General features: G+C 43.2%; 1 protein-coding gene across 1 annotated transcript; it reads left to right on the top strand.

The window, feature by feature from the left end:
* Positions 1-60: 60 nt before the first annotated feature.
* On the top strand, positions 61-11704 carry rgs9b (regulator of G protein signaling 9b; the record flags this gene model as incomplete). The annotated part of the gene is made up of 19 exons (XM_080517427.1): positions 61-129; positions 1696-1792; positions 2820-2870; positions 3036-3142; positions 3653-3704; positions 3782-3840; positions 3923-3999; positions 4122-4203; positions 5462-5524; positions 6330-6359; positions 6455-6516; positions 6660-6773; positions 6860-6975; positions 7250-7337; positions 7529-7667; positions 7755-7837; positions 8407-8530; positions 10379-10770; positions 11545-11704. The coding sequence occupies 19 exons, from the start codon at positions 61-63 to the stop codon at positions 11702-11704; spliced, it is 1965 nt and encodes a 654-aa protein (XP_080373553.1).
* Between the last annotated feature and the right edge of the window lie 8469 nt (positions 11705-20173).

The raw sequence follows: 20173 nt of genomic DNA, 5'->3' as shown, positions 1-20173 counted from the left end.
CTCCACACGACACGGGCTCAGACGACAGTACAGCAGCACTGACTGTAAGCATCAGACAACATGACCATCAGAAACACTCTTCGGGACCATGGGCAAAGGTACCGACCACGGATGGCTAGTATCAAAAAGGTAGGTTATTATTCTCATCAGAAATCAGATCACACCTGTCTTCAGGCTTATAGAGCTTATATGTACCTGAAAGCGGTCAGTGGATCACTGGATCTCTCACTTATACAATTATTTTACAGGGTTTTGCTCTGATACTTTAAACATTAGCTTTTTTTATTTATGTTTTCTTACTACAACATTACTGTCTCACTTGAGATTTTCCACAGGTGGTTCGCGGATGCTTCAAGTCAAAAGATTCATTTTTCTTCTTATAATTTTCTTTGCAAAACAAATAAGCCCAAAGGTGCCATTTGATCTATTAATTGCTTTAAATGAAACTAAAACGGAACCAAATTGGTCTAAATTGATAGATTGTAACTATACATTTGATTTAATTAGTTAAATGTTCTCAAACAACTAGTCATGCCATTGAAAAAAAACAAAACAATCAGGTGTCATCTTCATTTCTATGCACTTCTTTCTATGCATTTCACACTAAATGTGAGGTCGTTTTTTCCTTCCAACCTCTTCACAGTGATAAGGTCATTCAGTTTAATAAGTATTAAGCCTGGATCAGTATCAGTGCTTCATCTACACCTATCAGCTGCTGGAAAGAAGTTAATCCACACACACACTGTATTGATAACAGCAGAATGATCCAGAAGCCTGTGCTGGGACTGAATCATTATCTTGCATATGAAATTCTCTGGATATTTATTACTGTGAAATAACATTTGGCCCAAGAAAATTGCAAGGGAAATGATCATTATGAGAGGCCATTGATCAAAAATGTCGAACACACAACGCCACACTCTCCAGGGGAATGTTTGAAGAAGTCATTTCCAGGAGAAGTTTGTGTTTCGGTCCATGAAAGCCCACTTTGGTCCGGCTCAGCCTGGAGCTCATAGCCTCTCCAGGATGACATCAAAGCACAAAGCCACTTCAAACAGCCCCAAGAGTCAGCTGCAAATACCCTCTCACTGCATCGCTCCCTCCCGTTCTGCATGCCAATTGAACAAATGATTTTTCCTGCACACACCTGGGTTGGAGGCTCTGTGGGAGCTGGGGAGTCAGATGATGGGATAACAAAAAAACAAAAAAAACAAAACAGTTTGGAGGGCAGTGACTCATCGCAATCCACCCACAAGGGGCAAACGGAGGCTGTGACATCAGGACATGAAACAAACTCATCATCTCACCTCTGATCATTTTCTGATCCGAATAGTGATGTGGTCCGTATCACGGAACCTGAATCTTCTGCTTTAAAAAAAAAAAAAAAAAATGTCTTTATGGTAGACAGTGTTAATTACAAGCTTTGATTGTGACCCAGAGGCACAACTGCATGCAGAATAAGAGTAAAATCTGGTGCTGTGCATGCTGGCGATCATCATCATCATCATGATTCTTGTCATGTAAATAATGACATTTTATCTTAAAATACCCCAAGCTTTCCAGCCATATTCTAGAGTTTTTCTTCTTGCCGGCTTTCCCTCGCGAACCTTCGCCAATTTGTTATCATGTGACCTCGGCGCCCCGAGCAATCAGCCGCTGTAATGACACCTCCTCCCCTCTTATATCACCCTGCAGGCAGAGAAGATGCTGCTGGAGATGCAGGACCCCAACACGGGAGTGAAGTCGCAGCCTCAGCGACTGGTTATCACAACAATACCGCATGCCATCACCGGTGAGGAGGACACACTCCCACACCCGTACGCACACTCGGTGTTATTTGGCGGCCCGCATAGTCTCACTGGAGGATACCAGAGCTCCGGGCTCAAACTGGAGCGCCACTGATTTCATCTCCATGACAACCCCCTCCGTCTCAGAGTCTGGGAGAGGGAAAAAAGTAGGAGGAGGAGGATCGAAGGGGCAGGAGGAAGTGAGCGAGCAGAGACGGGGGCTGGAAAGGAGAGAAATAAACTGAGTGTAGGTGGAGGACGAGGAGAGGAGAGGGAACTTAGACTTCTACGTCATCCGCAAGCTTTGAATGTGGGCGGCTGAATGAATGAAAATAAGCAGATATGCCAGCTGCAGATAATATTCTGTTCCCTTTTTTCCTTCATGTCTTTTTGGTTTTATTATATGCTTCCTTTTCTTTCCTTTCCTTTCCTTTCCTTTGCTTTCCTTTCCTTTCCTTTCCTCTCCCCTCCTCTCCTCTCCTCTCCTCTCCTCTCCTCTCCTCTCCTCAGAATGAAAATATCGACATTTTTACTCCCCGACAAACAATTACTACCAAAAAAACCCCCCAAAATCGCAACATAAAGTAAATGTACAATGCAGAATACAATGAGATGTCCAGAGAAAGTCTCCTATAGCTGTTGCATTATGTATGTTTTTACAAACTCCGCCTGGCCGCATGACTTTAAGTCCAGTTTGATAGGAACAAGGTCGCTCACTTTCATGGCCGACATCTGATCACTGACGTTTGACGCCCCAGTTTTACAAAAACCTCCAGTCGCCCTCCTCTCTGGCGTTTACACACACACACACACACACACACACACACACACACACACACACACACACACACACACACACACACACACACACACACACACACACACACACACACACACACACACACACACACACACACACACACACACACACACACACACACACACACACACACACACACACACACACACACACGCACACACACACACACAGTTTGCTGTTGGAGCTCATGTTTCTGTTTGTTTCCTCCGCAGGCGAGGACATCATCGCATGGTTAGCAGACCGGCTCCAGGTAGACACACAAGGTGAGGACCGTACCTTCCCTAATGAAAATCGCAGAGAAGTTGACTTTTCGCCTATAAAACAAATCCCTTGTCGTTAAATATTTCATCACGTTGGGTAAGCAGCACAACTCAGACCTGCGTGAGGAGAAAAAGTCTCAACAGCTCATTTCTGTCTTCTGTCTTCAGAAGCAAGAAGTTTTGGCTCCATGCTCGTGGCGCTGGGATACATCTATCCTCTACAGGACCACAAACGTCTCGTCATCAAATCCGACGCATCCCTGTATCGCTTCCAGGTAAGAGAGAGAGAGAGGGAGAGAGCAAGAGTTCAAACTTTTGCATACAGAGAATATGAAGTATCACTTTCTAGAGCTCATTTAAAGGTATATTGTAGAGGTTTGTGTTTCTGTTGTGAGTAATGATCCTCATGTTGGGGATGCACAGAAAACTGGAGGCGCATGCTGCTGCACCATCTGATGCCTGATGATCTGTCATGTGCAAAAATTGAATCAAGTTATTAATATTCAAAAACTTTGACACAATTAACCCTGCACATCTGTTACAGCTGTTCCTTCAACTCTTGGTACTTCTCAACTTCTTTTCCTGTTCTTTCTCTTCCGATGTTGCTGCAGCAGTGTCTATCGCTGTTGTTGGTCGACCACCACAATGTTCGTGTTGGTTACCCAGCAGCTGTTTGTCCCACTAGGATCTGAGCTCTCTTATTTTGTCAACCACCTTTGATTTGGGTGCATCGAGTCAACATCCGATTGTGCGATTCAGTATAAACTCTGCCCTTTTGTCTTCAGACTCCGTATTTCTGGCCCACACAGCAGTGGCCCGTTGAAGACACAGATTACGGTGAGATTGACTTGCAGTCGTCGCACGTCGCACCCTGTCACAGACACCGAGTTGACACTTCTGTTTCACTGCTGCAGCCATCTACCTGGCCAAGAGAAACATCCGGAAGAAAGGAATCCTGGAGATCCACGAACAGGTCAGAAAGAGGCCGAGACACGCGAGAAGAACTCATTTTGTCACAGCTGGCATTGACCAAAGTGGCTGTTTGATCCCCTCAGGAGCAGTACAACCGTCTGCACAAGTGGATGAATCATAAATGGGACTTCATTGTGATGCAGGCTAAAGAACAGTACAGGTAGGTGTGTGTGTGTGTGTGTGTGTGTGTGTGTGTGTGTGTGTGTGTGTGTGTGGGAGAGGTGGACTCGTGTTACAAGGTGAACTGTGTGTTACATCCCTGTGTGTCTGTGGGATTTCCAGGGCAGCAAAGGAGAGGAAGAAACCCGACCGTGTGGTGTTTGACTGCCAGGAGAGAGCCTACTGGGTGGTTCACAGACCTCCGGTAAGAAACACACACACACACACACACACACATATGAAGACTGGATGCAGTCTCATGGAGATACAAGTAGCTTGTCAGGACCGTGTGAAAATAAATCGCTCGTCAGCTTCCCAGGGTATCTCATTATCTCCACCCATGATGCCTCATTATCGTTACATGTCCAGTCGGAGGAAAAGGGCACACCCGATTAATATTTCACGCTGCATGGGAGAATGTGGCGCTGTGGTTTGCACCTTGTGCGCATCATGGGTCTCGTGTCAAGAAGATGATTCACGCACCACAAGGCGACATTTTCCCAGACCGTCAGGGGGGCAAACAATGCAGGTCTGCATGTGGGTATTATACTGTGGTCATTTTATTACACGTTTTGTAGGGGAGGGTGTCGAGGTGACGATGTTTCAAGAGAAATCGCATTGTTTTCCGAAAAGTCTCGCGTTTACACGGCTCCAAGGATCTGGTTGAATCCCATTTTGTGGTTAAAGACAGCCGAATCAAACAAAATGCTTTTCATCTTGGCCTCACAACACACTCAACAGTAAAAATAAATGAACCACATCAGTCAAAATACGCTATAAAATTTAATGCAGCTCATTCACAAATCTTTTATGAATGTCGGAAAATTGCAGTCGTTTCCGAAAAGCTGCAATAAATACAGCGTTATGAGATTCTGATGTGCTGCAATGTTCTGTTTATGTGCAATTTCACTGAAAGGAATGTGATGGCAAACGATAGATAATTGATTAAATACTACTAGTGGCATGTAAAAAAGCTATTATGAGGAACTGGGGCAAGATAGATCCACCCACAAAGGGCCAATGGTTGATGACTATTGAATAAATCTACACAATGGAAAAACGAACCCATAAACTGTGACTACAAGAAGGACAAATGGACAGGAAATGGAAAAAAAATGGACCGAGTACAAGACCGGTGGAAGGAATGACGAGTCAATTTCAATTCAATGCAGATACTCAAGCATTGTTCATGTTTTTACTTTTAAAGGCCACTTAAATCCCACCGATATAACATAATTAAATGAAATATACTGTGTATGACTAGTTATAAAATACCACAGAAAAAACATTTTGTTTGGAGATGGGATTTCAGGATGTATTTGTTATGTCCCGTCGTGGAATCGACCCGAATGGGACTCGAGGCGGCTGGAAAAGTGTGATTAGCATTGCAAATGAATTTGTCATTGGTTAAACACACTCTGTGTAATTAGTGGATTTCTTTGTTCTATTTTTTTCTGACGCAGCCGGGGACGGTGAGCGCGATGGACTACGGCCTGGATCGACGAGTGGACGCGAACGCCGACGAGGTAACAGGTGAGTGTCGCGGTGACCTTTTAGGGCTTAGTTCCTGTCAATCAGCTTTTATCCAGTAAGAGGCTTTGATGCATCGATGTCAGGGCTGTAAAAGATGTTCTGCTGTTTCTCATGGTAAAATTAATCCCTTCTCCCTGTCTCCTCTTCTCTCCTCTCCTGCAGGCATTTCCCATGGCCTTCTTTCTCTAACACCTACACACACACACACACACACACACACACACACACACACACACACACACACACACACACACACACACACACACACACACACACACACACACACACACACACACACACACACACACACACACACACACACACACACACACACACACACCAACTCATGTTTGTGCTTGGTGAAGTGCATTCTGCTTTCTTCCTCATCCATGATTAACCTCCATAACCTCCACTGATTGTACGACATTTGCCCGTTCACAGATGTTGTAGACCGCATGCCACATCTGCGCAGAGGTCTGTTTGTGTCTCCGGAGTTTTGTCATGTGTGAGAAAGGGCTTCGGCGTCGGCCGACGCCTACAAGCACAAGTTAGGGAATGTGAAACATCTGGTCGTGTCGAGTTAAAAAAAAAAAAAAGAAGAAAAAAAAGACTGGAATTCACATCTGCAGCCAGCGTAAACTACACAGGCTGCTTTTTGCATCTTCAGTTTGTTAGCCAGACTGCATTGTGGGAAATGCAGGCAACAGGTTTTGGTAGCGTGGAGGACTGAATATGGAAGGTTTAAAATCTGAAGAACAGTAACTGTTTGATATTTGATTCTTTGTTTCTCCTCCCCAGACAAAAACACCCGACTTCTATGAGAGAGTCGTAAGTAACTTTTATATCTGGCCGTTTCTTTATTCGACCGACAGTCAAACACTGTTTTTTCGTATAATGCCGTGTCTCCCTTTGCTATCCTGTAGATGATCTTCACCCAGCAGGCCATCATGAGGCCCAGAGTGAAGTCATCAGTCTCCATCGGAGCGTAAGATATTGTCTCTTGTTAATGTGACCATTTTTAAATAGGCGTCCAAAGACAAACAAATCTGATTCATTCCACTTTTGTCTGCAGTGGGAACATAAACGTCTGTTACAGTATTAAAAGGTTTCCATATTTTTGTCATGCAGATTGGTGAAGTACTGCGCCACCTACCACGGTCACGACCCGTTCCTCTCCAAGTGTCTTCCCAGCAACCCCTGGCAAACTGACGACGTGACCTACTGGTCTCTGAACATGCACAAGTGGGTTGAGCTCAGCTTTTCCAACCCAACAAACTTACCCGCGTCGCTCACAACGGGCTGTTGATGAAGTGCTTATTCGCCGGCAGCGTGGAGATCCCGACGAAGATGCGCGTGGAGAGGTGGACGTTCAGCTTCAGGGAGCTGCTGTCCGACCCGCGAGGACGAGACGACTTCAGACTGTTCTTGAAGAAAGAGTTCAGCGGTATGTTGACTGTGGTCATAGGGATGTTTGATATCACGCATGTTTAGGTTAGATGTAGCTCCGATTAGGCAGAGCAGTGTAAAAAAAAACAAAAACCATATGAACCTATCCTCTGTTTCAGTGCAAAAATAAAAAGACCAAGCTGACATGAAAGGGAATGTATTATGATGCATTTCTGGTTCGCTAACAAAGTTTTCCAGCTTTTCATATCTCGATCTTTCCAAAAAATATAAAGTATGAAGAGACAGATTTACTGATTTCTGTTCATTCTCAGGTGAGAACTTGGCTTTCTGGGAAGGTTGTGAGGATCTTAAGTGGGGCACTGCCACACAGATGAAGGAGAAAGCGGAGCAGATCTACAAGTAAAGTGTATTTTCCTCACTTTATAGAAAACATTAGTCTTTTCTAAGGGATTTTTTTTTTTTATGGTTGGGAACAATCATCAGGAACATGAAACTTTGTTTTCTTTACATTCAAACTTTTGATCTTCTTGGTGAAATGTGATAAAAAAAAAAAAAAAAAAAGAAAATCCCCTCCATCTTTTACAAATCAGGACTTTCCTGGCCCGAGGAGCCCCTCGATGGATCAACATCGATGGGAAGACGATGGAGGTCACAGTGAGCGGCCTCAGACACCCACACAGATACGTCCTGGACCCGGCGCAAACCCACATCTACATGCTCATGAAGAAGGTCGGCGAACAGCCCCGGGTGACCTCAACCGCCGCTCGCTCACTCGGAACGCTGCTGACCTGTTGAGGTTTCTGAATGTTTTCGCAGGATTCGTACGGCCGCTACCTGAAATCTCCAGTGTTTAAGGACACGCAGAAGAAAGCCGCTTGTCCCGACGAGCACAAGTTCAGGTAAGTCGGCTCTCGTCTCCGGCACTTCTTCGGGTACCAACGTTCACCGGTCAAATTTGGGAAAGTCCTTAAAAAGAAGTTGGCCTTTGTTTCACCAAAACTAGAAAGAGGGTTTAAACCTTCACGCTTGATGGGGAATAGAAAGAAAGAGTTAGCGAGAGTGAGGGAAGTGAAAGATTTTACTGTTTTTTTTTTTTCTTCTGGCCAAAGCACTTCAATCTTATTTACACCTCCTGTCCTTCCATCCGTCCGTTCATTCGTTCATCCATTCATTTTTTTATCCCTCCCTCCCTCCCCTCTTCCGTCCATCCATTCATCAAACTTTTATCCATCTGTCCATCTGTCCCTCCCTCTCTCGCTCCCTCCCTCCCAACCATTGTTTTATCCATTCATCCATTCAACTTTTATCCCTCCCTCCTTCCAACCAACTATTATCCATCCATCCATCAAATTTGTATCCGTCCATCCATTCCTCCCTCTCTTGCTCCCTCCCATCCATCCATCCATCCATCCATCCATCCATCCATCCATCCGTAACTCCTCTCTTTCTTTCCTTTCTGTTTTCGCAGCGACGCCCAGTTAGAGCAGAACGCGAAGAACCGGCGTCCGAGCCTCAGCCCCATCATCCTCCGCCAGCTGGAGCAGGAGCAGAGGGCCAAGATGGCGGCCAACGCGCCCGTCGACATCACACAGGTCATGAGCAAGCTGAGCAAGCAGGGCAAGGACGGCAAGGAGCTGCCGCCTTCTCGTCGAACCTCTAAAAGCTGAACACACGAACAAACCCGCCGCTGATTAATTCACTTTAGTTTGCGTCAAGAAAGATTTAGAAGCTTCTGACAAAACGATTTCATCCAATGACATTTTCACTGATGATCCTCAAATAACATGCAGTATTTTTTTATAATGTTCTAATATTTGATAAATATCACTATTTCTTATGAATGCGTAACATTTTTCAGTTGATATCGGTGTTGAATTCCCTTACAGCAAGACTTTTCAATCATATTCTGAATTAATTATACATTTAAACTTTTAGTGTTGTTTGTAAAAAAAAACAAACCTGGGCTTTAGTTCAGGTCCAAAGCTGAGAAAAGTATTATTTTTTAGATAGAGAATGAAAACATCTTTTGCTGTTTGTTACTTACAGTGTCATAATGTTAGAAATCCTGTGAGGATCGTTCGAAGAAGAAAGCGAAGTTATTGAGCAACAGTTAAATTGTGAACAATACTTCGTTTGCGCGGATTGTGTTAGTAAGTGTAAGTAATATATAATCTGTCTTTGCAGTTTTCTTACTCATGCATACACATTTTGGGATCTTTTTAAATAAACCTTCGGGTGGAAATCACTCACTATTCAAGAGGTTTCAAGGAGGGAAATATCTTAACTGTTACTCTTATTGAAGCAGATCTTTCAGGTATTTCAGGTGCAAAAGCCTCATAACGACATGCAGCGTGTTTCCACCTGTTCAAGCTTTTGTTTGCCATATTTCTTTTATTTTTCCTCAACATTTCTGTTCGCTCACTGTTTTCTGTGTCTTTGTTGTCCGTCACAAGCAAATAAAAACATCCACAGAACCATCTCATGTTTTTTCTGTTTGTCTTCACTTCTTTGTGTTCACTCAGCCTTTCTTTTTCATTTGCTTCTTCATCTTTGGGAATTAACTGACCTGTATGATTGCTGTTTTCACCTTGAGTTGCTTTATTAACTCGAGCCGAGACTAAACAAATTATTTTCATGGTGTGTACAGAGGGTCTCGGGACGACGTAAATTTATTAAAATGCAAATATTTACTAAAAAAAGCATATTATTAACTAAAAAATTACTTAAAAGGCCAGACTGTTGGTATAACGTGTGTGACATTTGCAGACTGTGTAATCTTGACTGCAGCTCAGCTGTTGACAACAATGTAATTTGTTCTGAAACTCCAGGAAGTAGTCATTACAGTGAAAACTTTTCTAGTGTCAGTTCACAATTAATCCAGTGGGTTTCGCATTCGAGGAGTGAGAGGTGACAGCTTTATTTAGATTTTAATCTAGCCTCTTTTAACATGATCTGCATTAGAGCAACACAACATGTTGCAAACTCATCGTCCCAACGATAACATTTGGACACTGCATAGACTAACTGAACTGTTTCCACGCACTGTGCATGCATGTGCTGCACATTTCAACTCGTAGGTCAATAGATGAAGCCCTAATGACAACAGACTTCACTTCATTATATCAACATTTCATCATACCTGGTGGCAACAGGCCAGCAGTCAGAAGCACAAAAATGAGAATCAAGCAGACACGTGACGTGATTGGCAAAAAACAACTGTTGCAGTCGTGTCTGATTTACAGAGCGTATATGTGAGCCTTTATTGATGTGTCATAAGTCCCACTGTCAACATTATTGCATGTAACTAATACCATACAGCTCTAATCTGGATATAAGGAGGCTTTCTGAACTAAAAGAAGCGGCTCATTGCAGTCTGGATCATGGTGCGTCTGGAAACCCCTCTGCCTCTGACCTGTGTCTTTTGCCCTTTGACCTCACAGCTGTGCCGCTTCACAACCCCCGTCCCCCACCTCGCCGTCTACTCCGGCATCACCGACTCCCCCACGGACGATGCCACCCCACCCCTGCCCTTCCTGGCCCACACCCCGGCCTGTCCGTCCCCCATCAGCGTGGCCCTGGACAGCACCTGCCGCTCGGAGGCCGGCGAGCGGGCAGCCGAGGGAAACGCCGGGGCCCGGACGTCTGCGGGAGGGAACGCGTCCAAGTCGCGCATGCCCGTGTCCCTCCGCCGCCTGCTGAAGCGCGGCTGCACCCCCGCCGCCATGTTCGCCAGCTTCTCGCCAAAGTGCCACTCGGCTGGCGGGACGGGCAGCCGCATCCAGCCCATCAGCCCAGACGAACCCAGTCAGGCTCCACCCAGGAGGATTGGCAAGTAAGCTCCATGACGGTCAGACGCCATCTGGCAAAGTGCCCAGGGTGGAGACTGCATGTTCTCCCTGTGGGTTTTCCGCAGGTATTACGGCTTCTTTAAAACATCGAAACCATGCGTTTGATGGTAAATAGCCAAGACAAGACCAAAACTGGGATCGAGTCAAGACCAAGACCTCGAAAATGTAGTTTTTTGACCAGTCTCGAGTTCTACAACACTACATATTCTTGCTTTGAATTGAGAGGCCGATCCACTCAACCAAAGCATGGTCCATGAATGTATCCTGGTTTTCTATCTAAATCAGGGGTGCTACACACCACACCACCAAGAGAATTGTAAATGTCTCAAAGAAAACATAACTAAAAGAAAACCGGCATAATACAAGAGATATAGGATTATTTTCTGGACATTTAACAGTATTTTACAACAGAAGGTTTAATTTAAATTGGCTTTTTTTGTTGAGATTGTAGTCATTCTCGGTAATAATTGTTTGGTTTTGCAAAAAATAAAGACGTTTTCATCACGTGTACTTTGCGCCACAACAATACAAAACTTTAAAGTTTAAATTGGTACCGTTTTACTGGTCTGATCCATTGGCTGATGACAAATATGTTTTTTTTGACACCCCTGATCTAATCAATAGCATCTCATGAACTCCAGGGCATCATACAAATACAAGGATAAAAGGAAGAGCTGCATACATGCAAGCGTGGGTCTTTATGTGGCTGTCCGGAAGCATCCAAAGACAATCAAACTATCTCAACGCTGTTTTTATAGTTTTTTTCAGATTAAAGTGGACATTCCTCCAGAATGCCGCATCTACCCCATCGAGTCCGAGGACGAGGAGGAGGAGCACAGGGCTGCGTCTCGAGGGGTCAGAGCCAAAGAGATCATCTGTCCCTGGGAGAGTCTCAGTCCAGAGAACGGCACCGGCTAACCAGGCAGGTAGAAAACTCAAGGACCGAACTGCAACGTGTGACACAGATGAGGACAAGCACTCGCTGTGGGATTGTATGAAGACGTCTGTTGGCCGACCGTGGACAAAGCATCACTTGCCAGTCTCCTTAAAGAAAAAGTTTTGAGTGTCTGTTGGATTGAAAGGTGGCGGTGTCACAGCTGCTGTAATCCTCTACTCCACAGGCCCGTGCACGGTCTGGATTTACTAATCAATTCTTCAAAATGTCTCTGTTTATCCAGCGCTGTTTACCTTTGTCACACACACCGAGACTGGGATTAAGAAAGATTCAAATCAACTTCTCGTGATCAGTATTTCTTTTTAAAAATAATTTTCACCTGCCAAAGATATTCTAGTACAAAATGAACCTTATGCGCTGCAGGGAATCCCACAGTCCCCAAGTGTAAAGCTTCTTTTGAAGCCTTATTTCCACTTCCCACTTATAGTGTTTGAATAAAACTCCCATCATGACTAATTTTATGAATAATTTTACGCAAATATCTCCCCGGGTTGCTAAAACTCAAGAGAATCTGTCCTACAATTAATTTACCAAGTATTATCATAAAAACAGACGATGTGTGGTTGGCCTTATTTCACCCATAAAACCGTATTTGGAACAAGTGCACATCTTTCACAGTGATTTTTCTTCTTTTTTTTTAAGTGCAACATTATCATCACAGACCCTGACTGACATGAGCACGAGCTGAGTTACGGGAGGCCAACAGGGTGGACGAAAAGTTCAGGTGCTTTTGAAGCTTGAGCTGTAGCTTTCACAGTCAAACCTCATTCTGTATGTGTTAATGAAGTGTAGCCCAGCAGCAGCAGCAACTTTATTCACACACGTTAGGAACAAATACCGTGTTTACATCCTGGAGACGGATCAGCCAAAGCACAGATACTACACACACACACACGTATATAATGTGTCTATACGGTATTATTTGTATATTAACCGAAGTTGGAAAATGTTATTGTGCCGCAATATAGACTTAGATGCCTCATACCTCTTTGACACATCACATCAAGAGACTGGAAACCTTCAGGGACATGTGCAGTTTGTCCACGTTTCTGCTGCTCGGCCTCTTTTTGCAGGACGAAAACGGAGTTTTGTATTTGGGTCTGATGCTGTTTTGTACACTCTTGTGTAGCTGTTGTGTACTGCACACTGCCCTGAGCCGTCTCTCCTGAGCGAGGACAGGCGGGAGAGACACTACGACATGGACTAAGTGTCAGAATGTATTATCTTGACCACGTTTACAGATGCAAGAATGTGAAAAAAAAATACCTTTAATTTGTGTGTTTGATTGGTACATTCCATGGCTTGTGTCAAGTGCCTCAATAAATGATTGTCATAACAAAAAAAGGTTTCCTCTTGTTTCAATAGATTGACTTTTTAAGTCAGTGATCTGTACAGCACCATGCTACAGAGACGGGAACAATTCAGGGTTAAAGGTCCAATCTGAACTCAGATTAAACAGAAGCTTTTACATTTGGCCCAAAACATCTAATGAGAAATGATTATCTCAAGATATTGTGACACATGATGGTGTTACTTTGACCTCCAGTAGCAATGTGAGAAACCGAGGAGTTATTCTTGACCAGGACTGATCCTTCAACTCCACATTGAACAACTCTGCAGGGCTTCTTTCTTTCACCTGGATTGTCTCTAAAATCAGGAACATGTTGACTCAGAGTGACACAGAAATGAATCCATTCATTAGAGTAGACTATTGTAATTCCTTGTTATGGTGACAGGAACAAACAAACAGGAGGGATCCCATCACTCCAATATTAGCTTCTCTTCATTGGCTTCTTGTTAAATCTAGAATAGAATTCAACGTTCCTCTTTAAATCTATAAAACTCCATCCAATCTTAAAGAGCTGTTAGTTTCACGTAAATGCTGGAGATACAGCCACTGTGATGACAGAGTTCAGACACTAGGCAGCGATATAACACAGTAAGAGGAATGCAGATTTATATAAACCATCCAGAAGTCTTCAGAACAGCTTGTGTTCATTTATTAATATTTATTTTGTTATTATTTTTCAGTTTTATATTTTGGAAAAAGTCAAAACCAATCAATGCACATCCTAATATCAAAGCCCTTTGCTATTATTGCATAACCAAAACTCGACTCAAAACTATGATGTGGATGTTATTCGGGTCTAATATCAACACACTTATTGCTGCAGACGCTCCAATTACGAGTGCTCTCCTTGTAAACATCCTTTCTGCCGTCCCTCCTCTCTGCCACCGAGCTGGAGGGAAGCAGCATGGCCGAGGTTCATGATCTGAGGCCGGGGCCGAGCTTTGATCTGTGTGTGTTTCCAGTGTCTCTGAACACAACCGTCCCATCGCTGTCTCACAATATCCACAGTGGGACATTCACAAGCAGTCCATTCATACATTAGCCTAGCATTAGGGAGGAAATTTATTCAAGGCGCTTAACATTCATCTGAGGTGTGCATATATTAAAATACATTTGTGAGGAATCATCTTTTTAATGAAGCCCTTGGAGTTCGATGCCACACCTGAATGAGTTTTTTTTTTAAATTTTTTGACCAGAAACCATACATCATCCGGGCTCTAATCTTTATGCTATTGAGCATCGTGCGTGGCTTAGGGTCACAGAGCCTCAGTTTGATGGGACTTGTCTAATCTCTTCATGATGTGTTTGCTGCCTCTGTCGCTTTAATTTATTTGGCTGCATGTGCACAAAAAAAAAAGAAAAAAAAGGCCAACAACCCAAAAACCCTATTTTAAGCATGAAAGTGCATTCAGAACCCAAAAATGTAGAGCTGGATGCAAATATTCAATTTAATGCTGTAAGGGAAAAATGTATGTAAACATACACTTTTGTTTAATTTCTACTTATACAAAATGTGTCAGTTTAAGCTTTGCTATTATATATATATATATATATATATATATATATATATATATATATATATATATATATATATATATATATATATATATATATATATATATATATAATATCTGTACTGTGAATGACAATCATGTAAATGATTGTAATTTAACAGGGAGATGCACACACATGCGCTTCACACACATCTACAGGCGCACATCGTCTCCGCAGTGTGTCGGCCGCTGTGTGTGACCTCACGGTAACATGATGAACGACCCCATCAGAGACTTAATGAAACACTGTGGTGTGTGTGTGTGTGCGTGTGTGCGCGCGTGTGTGTGTGTGTGTGTGTTAGTTTGTGTCTGTTATTCTGTGTGTGTGTGTGTATTTGTGTGTGCCTGCCTGTGTGTGTTTGTTATTCTCTCTCTCTCTCGCTCTCTCTCTCTCTCTCTCTCTCTCTCTCTCTCTCTCTCTCTCTCTCTCTCTCTCTCTCTCTCTCGCTCTCTCTGTGTCTCACTGAGCCTCCAGGGTTTGACCAGAGCAGATAATTACCACTGACCTCCCACCTCGTACAATCAACCAAGGAGAAAAAAGTGTGCGGAGAGAAAAAAAATGAGAAATGACCTTGAAACTTCAACTTATATTCAGGTCTTTTTTTTTTTACAGCTCTTTCTTTTCACCTCTTACCCCCTTTTAGCCTTTATCTCTCCATCCACACCCATCGAAACGTCCTCCAACGTTTGATTTCTTTCTCTTTCCCTTTGGGACTTTCAGCATCATCTGAGAGCTTCATAAATTCAGCCTTAAACCCGTCGGCACACCATGTTTCTCAAACACACACACACATTTATTCACACATTTTACATTTTCTAACCCACGAAGCAGATAAACAGTTTTGTTTAATGTGCCCTCTGTCTCCTGGCAGTCTTCACCCGAGTCTAATGAAAACGCTTACGTGACAAAGAAAAAAATACATTGTCAACAATCCGAAACATCGATTGATCAAGTGTCTACAGAAAGACTCTCAGTTTCCTTGGTGGTACAACGAGAGATAAGAGGGACACAACTAAAGTGAGGACGGCGCTTTGTGCAGGAGACATAAACAGGAAGGAGGGTAGACATATGTTTAAACAACAGAGGACATCAACATGAAGGATAGAGTGATTTATGTTCCTGTGAAAACCTCTATGCACTCCTGTGTACAGAATGGGAATCTTTATTATCACATATTCTAATCTGCTATGTTGTAGTCACACCAACTTCTATTTAAAAAAAAAGGATTATTTTCTGCTTCAGAATGTCAATAATAAAAAAAAAACATGTTTAATCTGTGACTGAAACCTGCTGCAGCAGGTTCAATGGGAAACAACTACAAAATGTTTCACATTATCGATCCGTCTTTGAATCTCAGTCGATGAAATATATCATTAAAGAAAAAAGATAATTTCTCCTCGCATCAGTCACAGAAACATCATCCACCCCAAAAACCCGATCTTGACTCAGTCTTTGATGTTTCCCCGCAGGCAGTTCCAGAGATCTGAAGTCCCACATGACGTCACATCTGGGTTTTGTTCTGCCGCTAATGCAGCCTCCAGTTCAGCACTTCTTTTATCTGGGGAGCCTGTTCATAGGGGATTCTTTCTATAGCCCAACATAAACCAGGACAAAAAAAGATAACGTACGTGCTCGACCCTGCCCACCTTCACCAAAACAAATCTAAATGCCTGAAAAAAACAACAACTTTAGAAGCTGCTGCAACAATGCGTTTCGTCTCGTCTCATCAACCATAGGTGATATCAGACCTTCTTTTTTATTTTCAAATAAAGGCCCGATAAATACAACAAATGTTTTCTTCTTGCTAATCATTTTCAATCATGGCGGTGGTCATTATAAAATGTAAAGTGCTTTATTGCACAAGTTGTTCTTCCACTTTCATGAACGGATCCAAACAGACAGACAGACGAATGAATAAAAGCAAAGGAAAATCAAGACTTTTTGCACTTTTTAAAAAAAAGATTAAAGTGAAAACAGAAAACGAGGTTTCTGGTGTCTGTTTCACGCCCACCGTGCTCTGAGCCACTGAAAACACTGTTTCCATATTTGTCTATATGAATGTGTTTTCCTGTCATTAATTATACGTTATTGTTCTCTACTGCATGTGTGTGAGATTTCATTAGAAAAACAACCACCAGCGCGCAGCAATGGCTCAACATGAAAACGACTTTGTTTTCAGTTTTATTTTTTTTCCTGCTATTGCTGTGTGAACGCAAAGGTTTTGTGAAACAAGTGCCCCTCGGCCCAACAACCCAACACCCTGCTCCGCTCCGCAGCGACGTGAACCCCTTCGGTCGCGACGGCGTCCGGCTGTCCGGGGAGTTTCATTCAGAAAACAAAAAAGAAGTGTAAAATATCTGCCAGCTCTGCCTCTGGGGGGAAACGTATCAGAAGAATGCTTCTCTGTCTGTATTGCTGTGCAGGGCACAAATATGCACACGCAGACACACACATTGACTTATGCACACCCGCGCATACACTCTTTGTCTCAGGAGAAATGGTATTAATACCTGGCAGGCTTTAAAAATGCCAGCCAACCTCAAACAATGTGAACAAAGACCCAATTTATTTACAGAACTGACACTTCTCGTGTCTTTCTGATCTCCAGCTATTTTTTGCTTTCAGATGTCTCCTTATCAGGGGGGGAGGATGAGGATGAGGAGGAGTAGCGGTGAGATGAAGATATGGACAGACAGAGTGGTTGAGCGCTTAGAAAGGTGTGTGAGCCAGCGGCCAGAGAGAGATCAGCCAGTGGAGCCCGGAGGAGTTCTTATTTTAGCCCGCACTCGGGGAGAAAACGTCCCTTAAGATGATTCTTCCACTTCTGACACGTAGCTGTGATCAAAGAGTCGCATTGAGCGATAAAAATACCACGAATGTGGGCTAATCACAAATCTGCATTCAGCCCTGATGGCTGCTCTCTAACATGAGCTGATGGGCTTTATTTACTTTTTCCTCATCCTGTCAACTTCCTCTGTCTCTTCAGTCTCACTGTCTTGCACACACGCAGGCACGCACGCACACACACGCTGTGTTTGCTCGTTGAGTGATGATTGGCTGTTTAAACATCTGTCCTCACCAGTGTACACAGCTACATACAAACACAAATACACACACACCTCAGATGCCCCGCGCCACGAGCCGCTATCTGGATTTCAGCTGCAGAAAGAACCTCCTCATGCAAACAGAGTAGAATGATAAACATGATCGATGAGCGTATTTACTTTGTTGTTGTTGTTGTTGCACCTGCAAATATGAACTGGCTTTCTTTCTCCACCGCCTTTAACTGAATGTTATTTCTCATTGATATCAGTTTAAAAAGTTTTTTTTTATTAACAAATATGAGTTATTTATTAACCAGAAGGAGATCAGTGATACTAGTAATCGCCAGAAGTTAGAGAATTTGGATTGGATGTTCGCAGGTTCGAATCCCACAGCTGACAGGTCTCCACTGTATGACCCTTGACCTCAATAAGCTCCCATCTTATTGAGTCAATGCAGAAAAAGGAATTTCGGCGATGGGATTAGTTTAGAAAAAATTGGCTTGTTTTCTCTTCCTTCCTTCCTTCCTTCCTTCCGTCCTTCCTTCCCAATCAACATGTATCTGTTGAACATAGTGAGGTGTTTTATTTTACCCAAAATATATATATATGACACAAATGTTGACGTACAAACGCACAACTTTTCCGAAAAAGAAAATGCAAAAACACTGCGGTTACATTTGAAACAACACGTAAACGGGAGCCTAGATATGAACATTTTGGGGTGATCGTCAGTTTTTTGTGCTCTGGCCCAGCTGGGATCCAGTGGGACTTTACGTGCCCCCTGAACTGGAAAGAGTTTGACACCTCCGTTTGATTTTCACTTGGAATGCTCCCAGACAGAAGCGGCTCCTTCAAGACGGCACACCTGATAGTCTGCCTGTCTGGAAACGTGGGCTGACACAGACTCTGACTTCACAACATTTTCCAAACTCTCTCTGTGCACACATACTGCATGTGTTTCCTCAAATACAGAGGGTTCGGTTCATCCCAGGCTCTGCACGCTTGTTTTCGGTCCCGCAGGGCTCAATTTTTTGCTTGAATTGTTTTAAATTTGCATTCTTCCTGCAGGGTACGTAGTTTGTAAGCGTGATCATTTGTAAGCATAAAATTGTGTCTAATTGCTATGCGGATGATACCGTGTTGTGTCTCGGTGAAAGGCAGTCATGCTGACGACACTGTGACCTGGATAATAAGTGTTGGATGTCTCCGAGCCTCCTTCAGGCCTCCCCACTAAATTGGAGATTGAGATCACTCTCAGCAGCATTATCAGTAACAAGTCGACGCAGCAGTCTCATCTGGTCAGATTCTTTATTTAGGCCCCGAGGTGTCGTTTATCAGTCGCTTTGTTCAGGCTTCAGAAATAAGTTGATTTTTTTTTTTTGTCTCTCCTTGCACTACAGAAGGTTATCTATACTTTTATCTTTAATCAGAATCTGTTCTAACTTCTTGCACTTCATGCCATCATGGCCACTTCATCCCCACCAGGCTTTTATCTAACTTATAGATGGATCATATTATCCGTAACATTGTCTGTCTGCACTAGTTTCCTGTCAGTTTCAGAGCAGCTTAGGTTGAAGGCCCGAGGAGGGACCAGGCTTTAGCTGTCAAGACAATGACAGTATTTTCTATTCAATCTTTCCAAACCAAGAGTCACTTATTATCACTGATATTCAAAAATCATACTTTAACACGACGAGCCTTTTATTCAGCGCCCCCCCCTCATCCCCCCCCACAAGTAAATGTAATAGGTTTCCCTCTGTTCTTCTCACAAGATGTCACTTACATTCTATTTTAGCTCCCCTCTCCGAGGTTGTTCTCAATCTGTAAAATTATTCCTCAGCTTATTGACACACGGCACAGCGGCACAGTTCGAGTTGAGTGTCGAGACGCCGACCCGATCGCTCCCCGAAGCGCGGGTGTAATCCTCCACACAGAGAGAGATTGGGGAGTGATGATAGGAGACATCTTCCTCCAGAAGACAAGAGCCGGAGCTGGCGGGTGGAGGCTGAGGTGGAGGTGGAGCTGATTAAATGCTAAGCAGACAGCAGAGATATACACACTGTGCGCAGCAGTGGCTCTGCAGGATGAAAAACCTCTTTTTATTTCATTTCTTTATGTCAGTGTGTTTCATGATTCCTTTTCCTCACAGAGTTTGCATGTTGTCCCTGTACATGCATCAGTGCTAAAAGAAGCATTCGAGGTTATTTGGTGACCCCAAATGATCCGTATAGGGAGTATTGTGAGTGTGTTTTCGAGAAAGAGGAGAGCTTCATTCAACTTATCATGGGAAGTCAAAATGGGAAATATTGAATTATCAAGGTTTACCTTAGAATAAAAACAATGTGTGATCAGTTACGGATTTGTAAAGGTGAGTAGAAATAAGGGCAATCACTTAACCACCTCAATGGTTTTCTTTGTTTATAAATTTTGGATACTCAATTGATACTCAATACTCAAGTTCTTTTTCTATATTCAACTCACCC

Source organism: Blennius ocellaris (assembly GCF_963422515.1).
Source record: "Blennius ocellaris genome assembly, chromosome: 21".
In the NCBI taxonomy this organism is placed as follows: domain Eukaryota; kingdom Metazoa; phylum Chordata; class Actinopteri; order Blenniiformes; family Blenniidae; genus Blennius; species Blennius ocellaris.
This window is presented reverse-complemented; position numbering and strand designations above follow the sequence as displayed.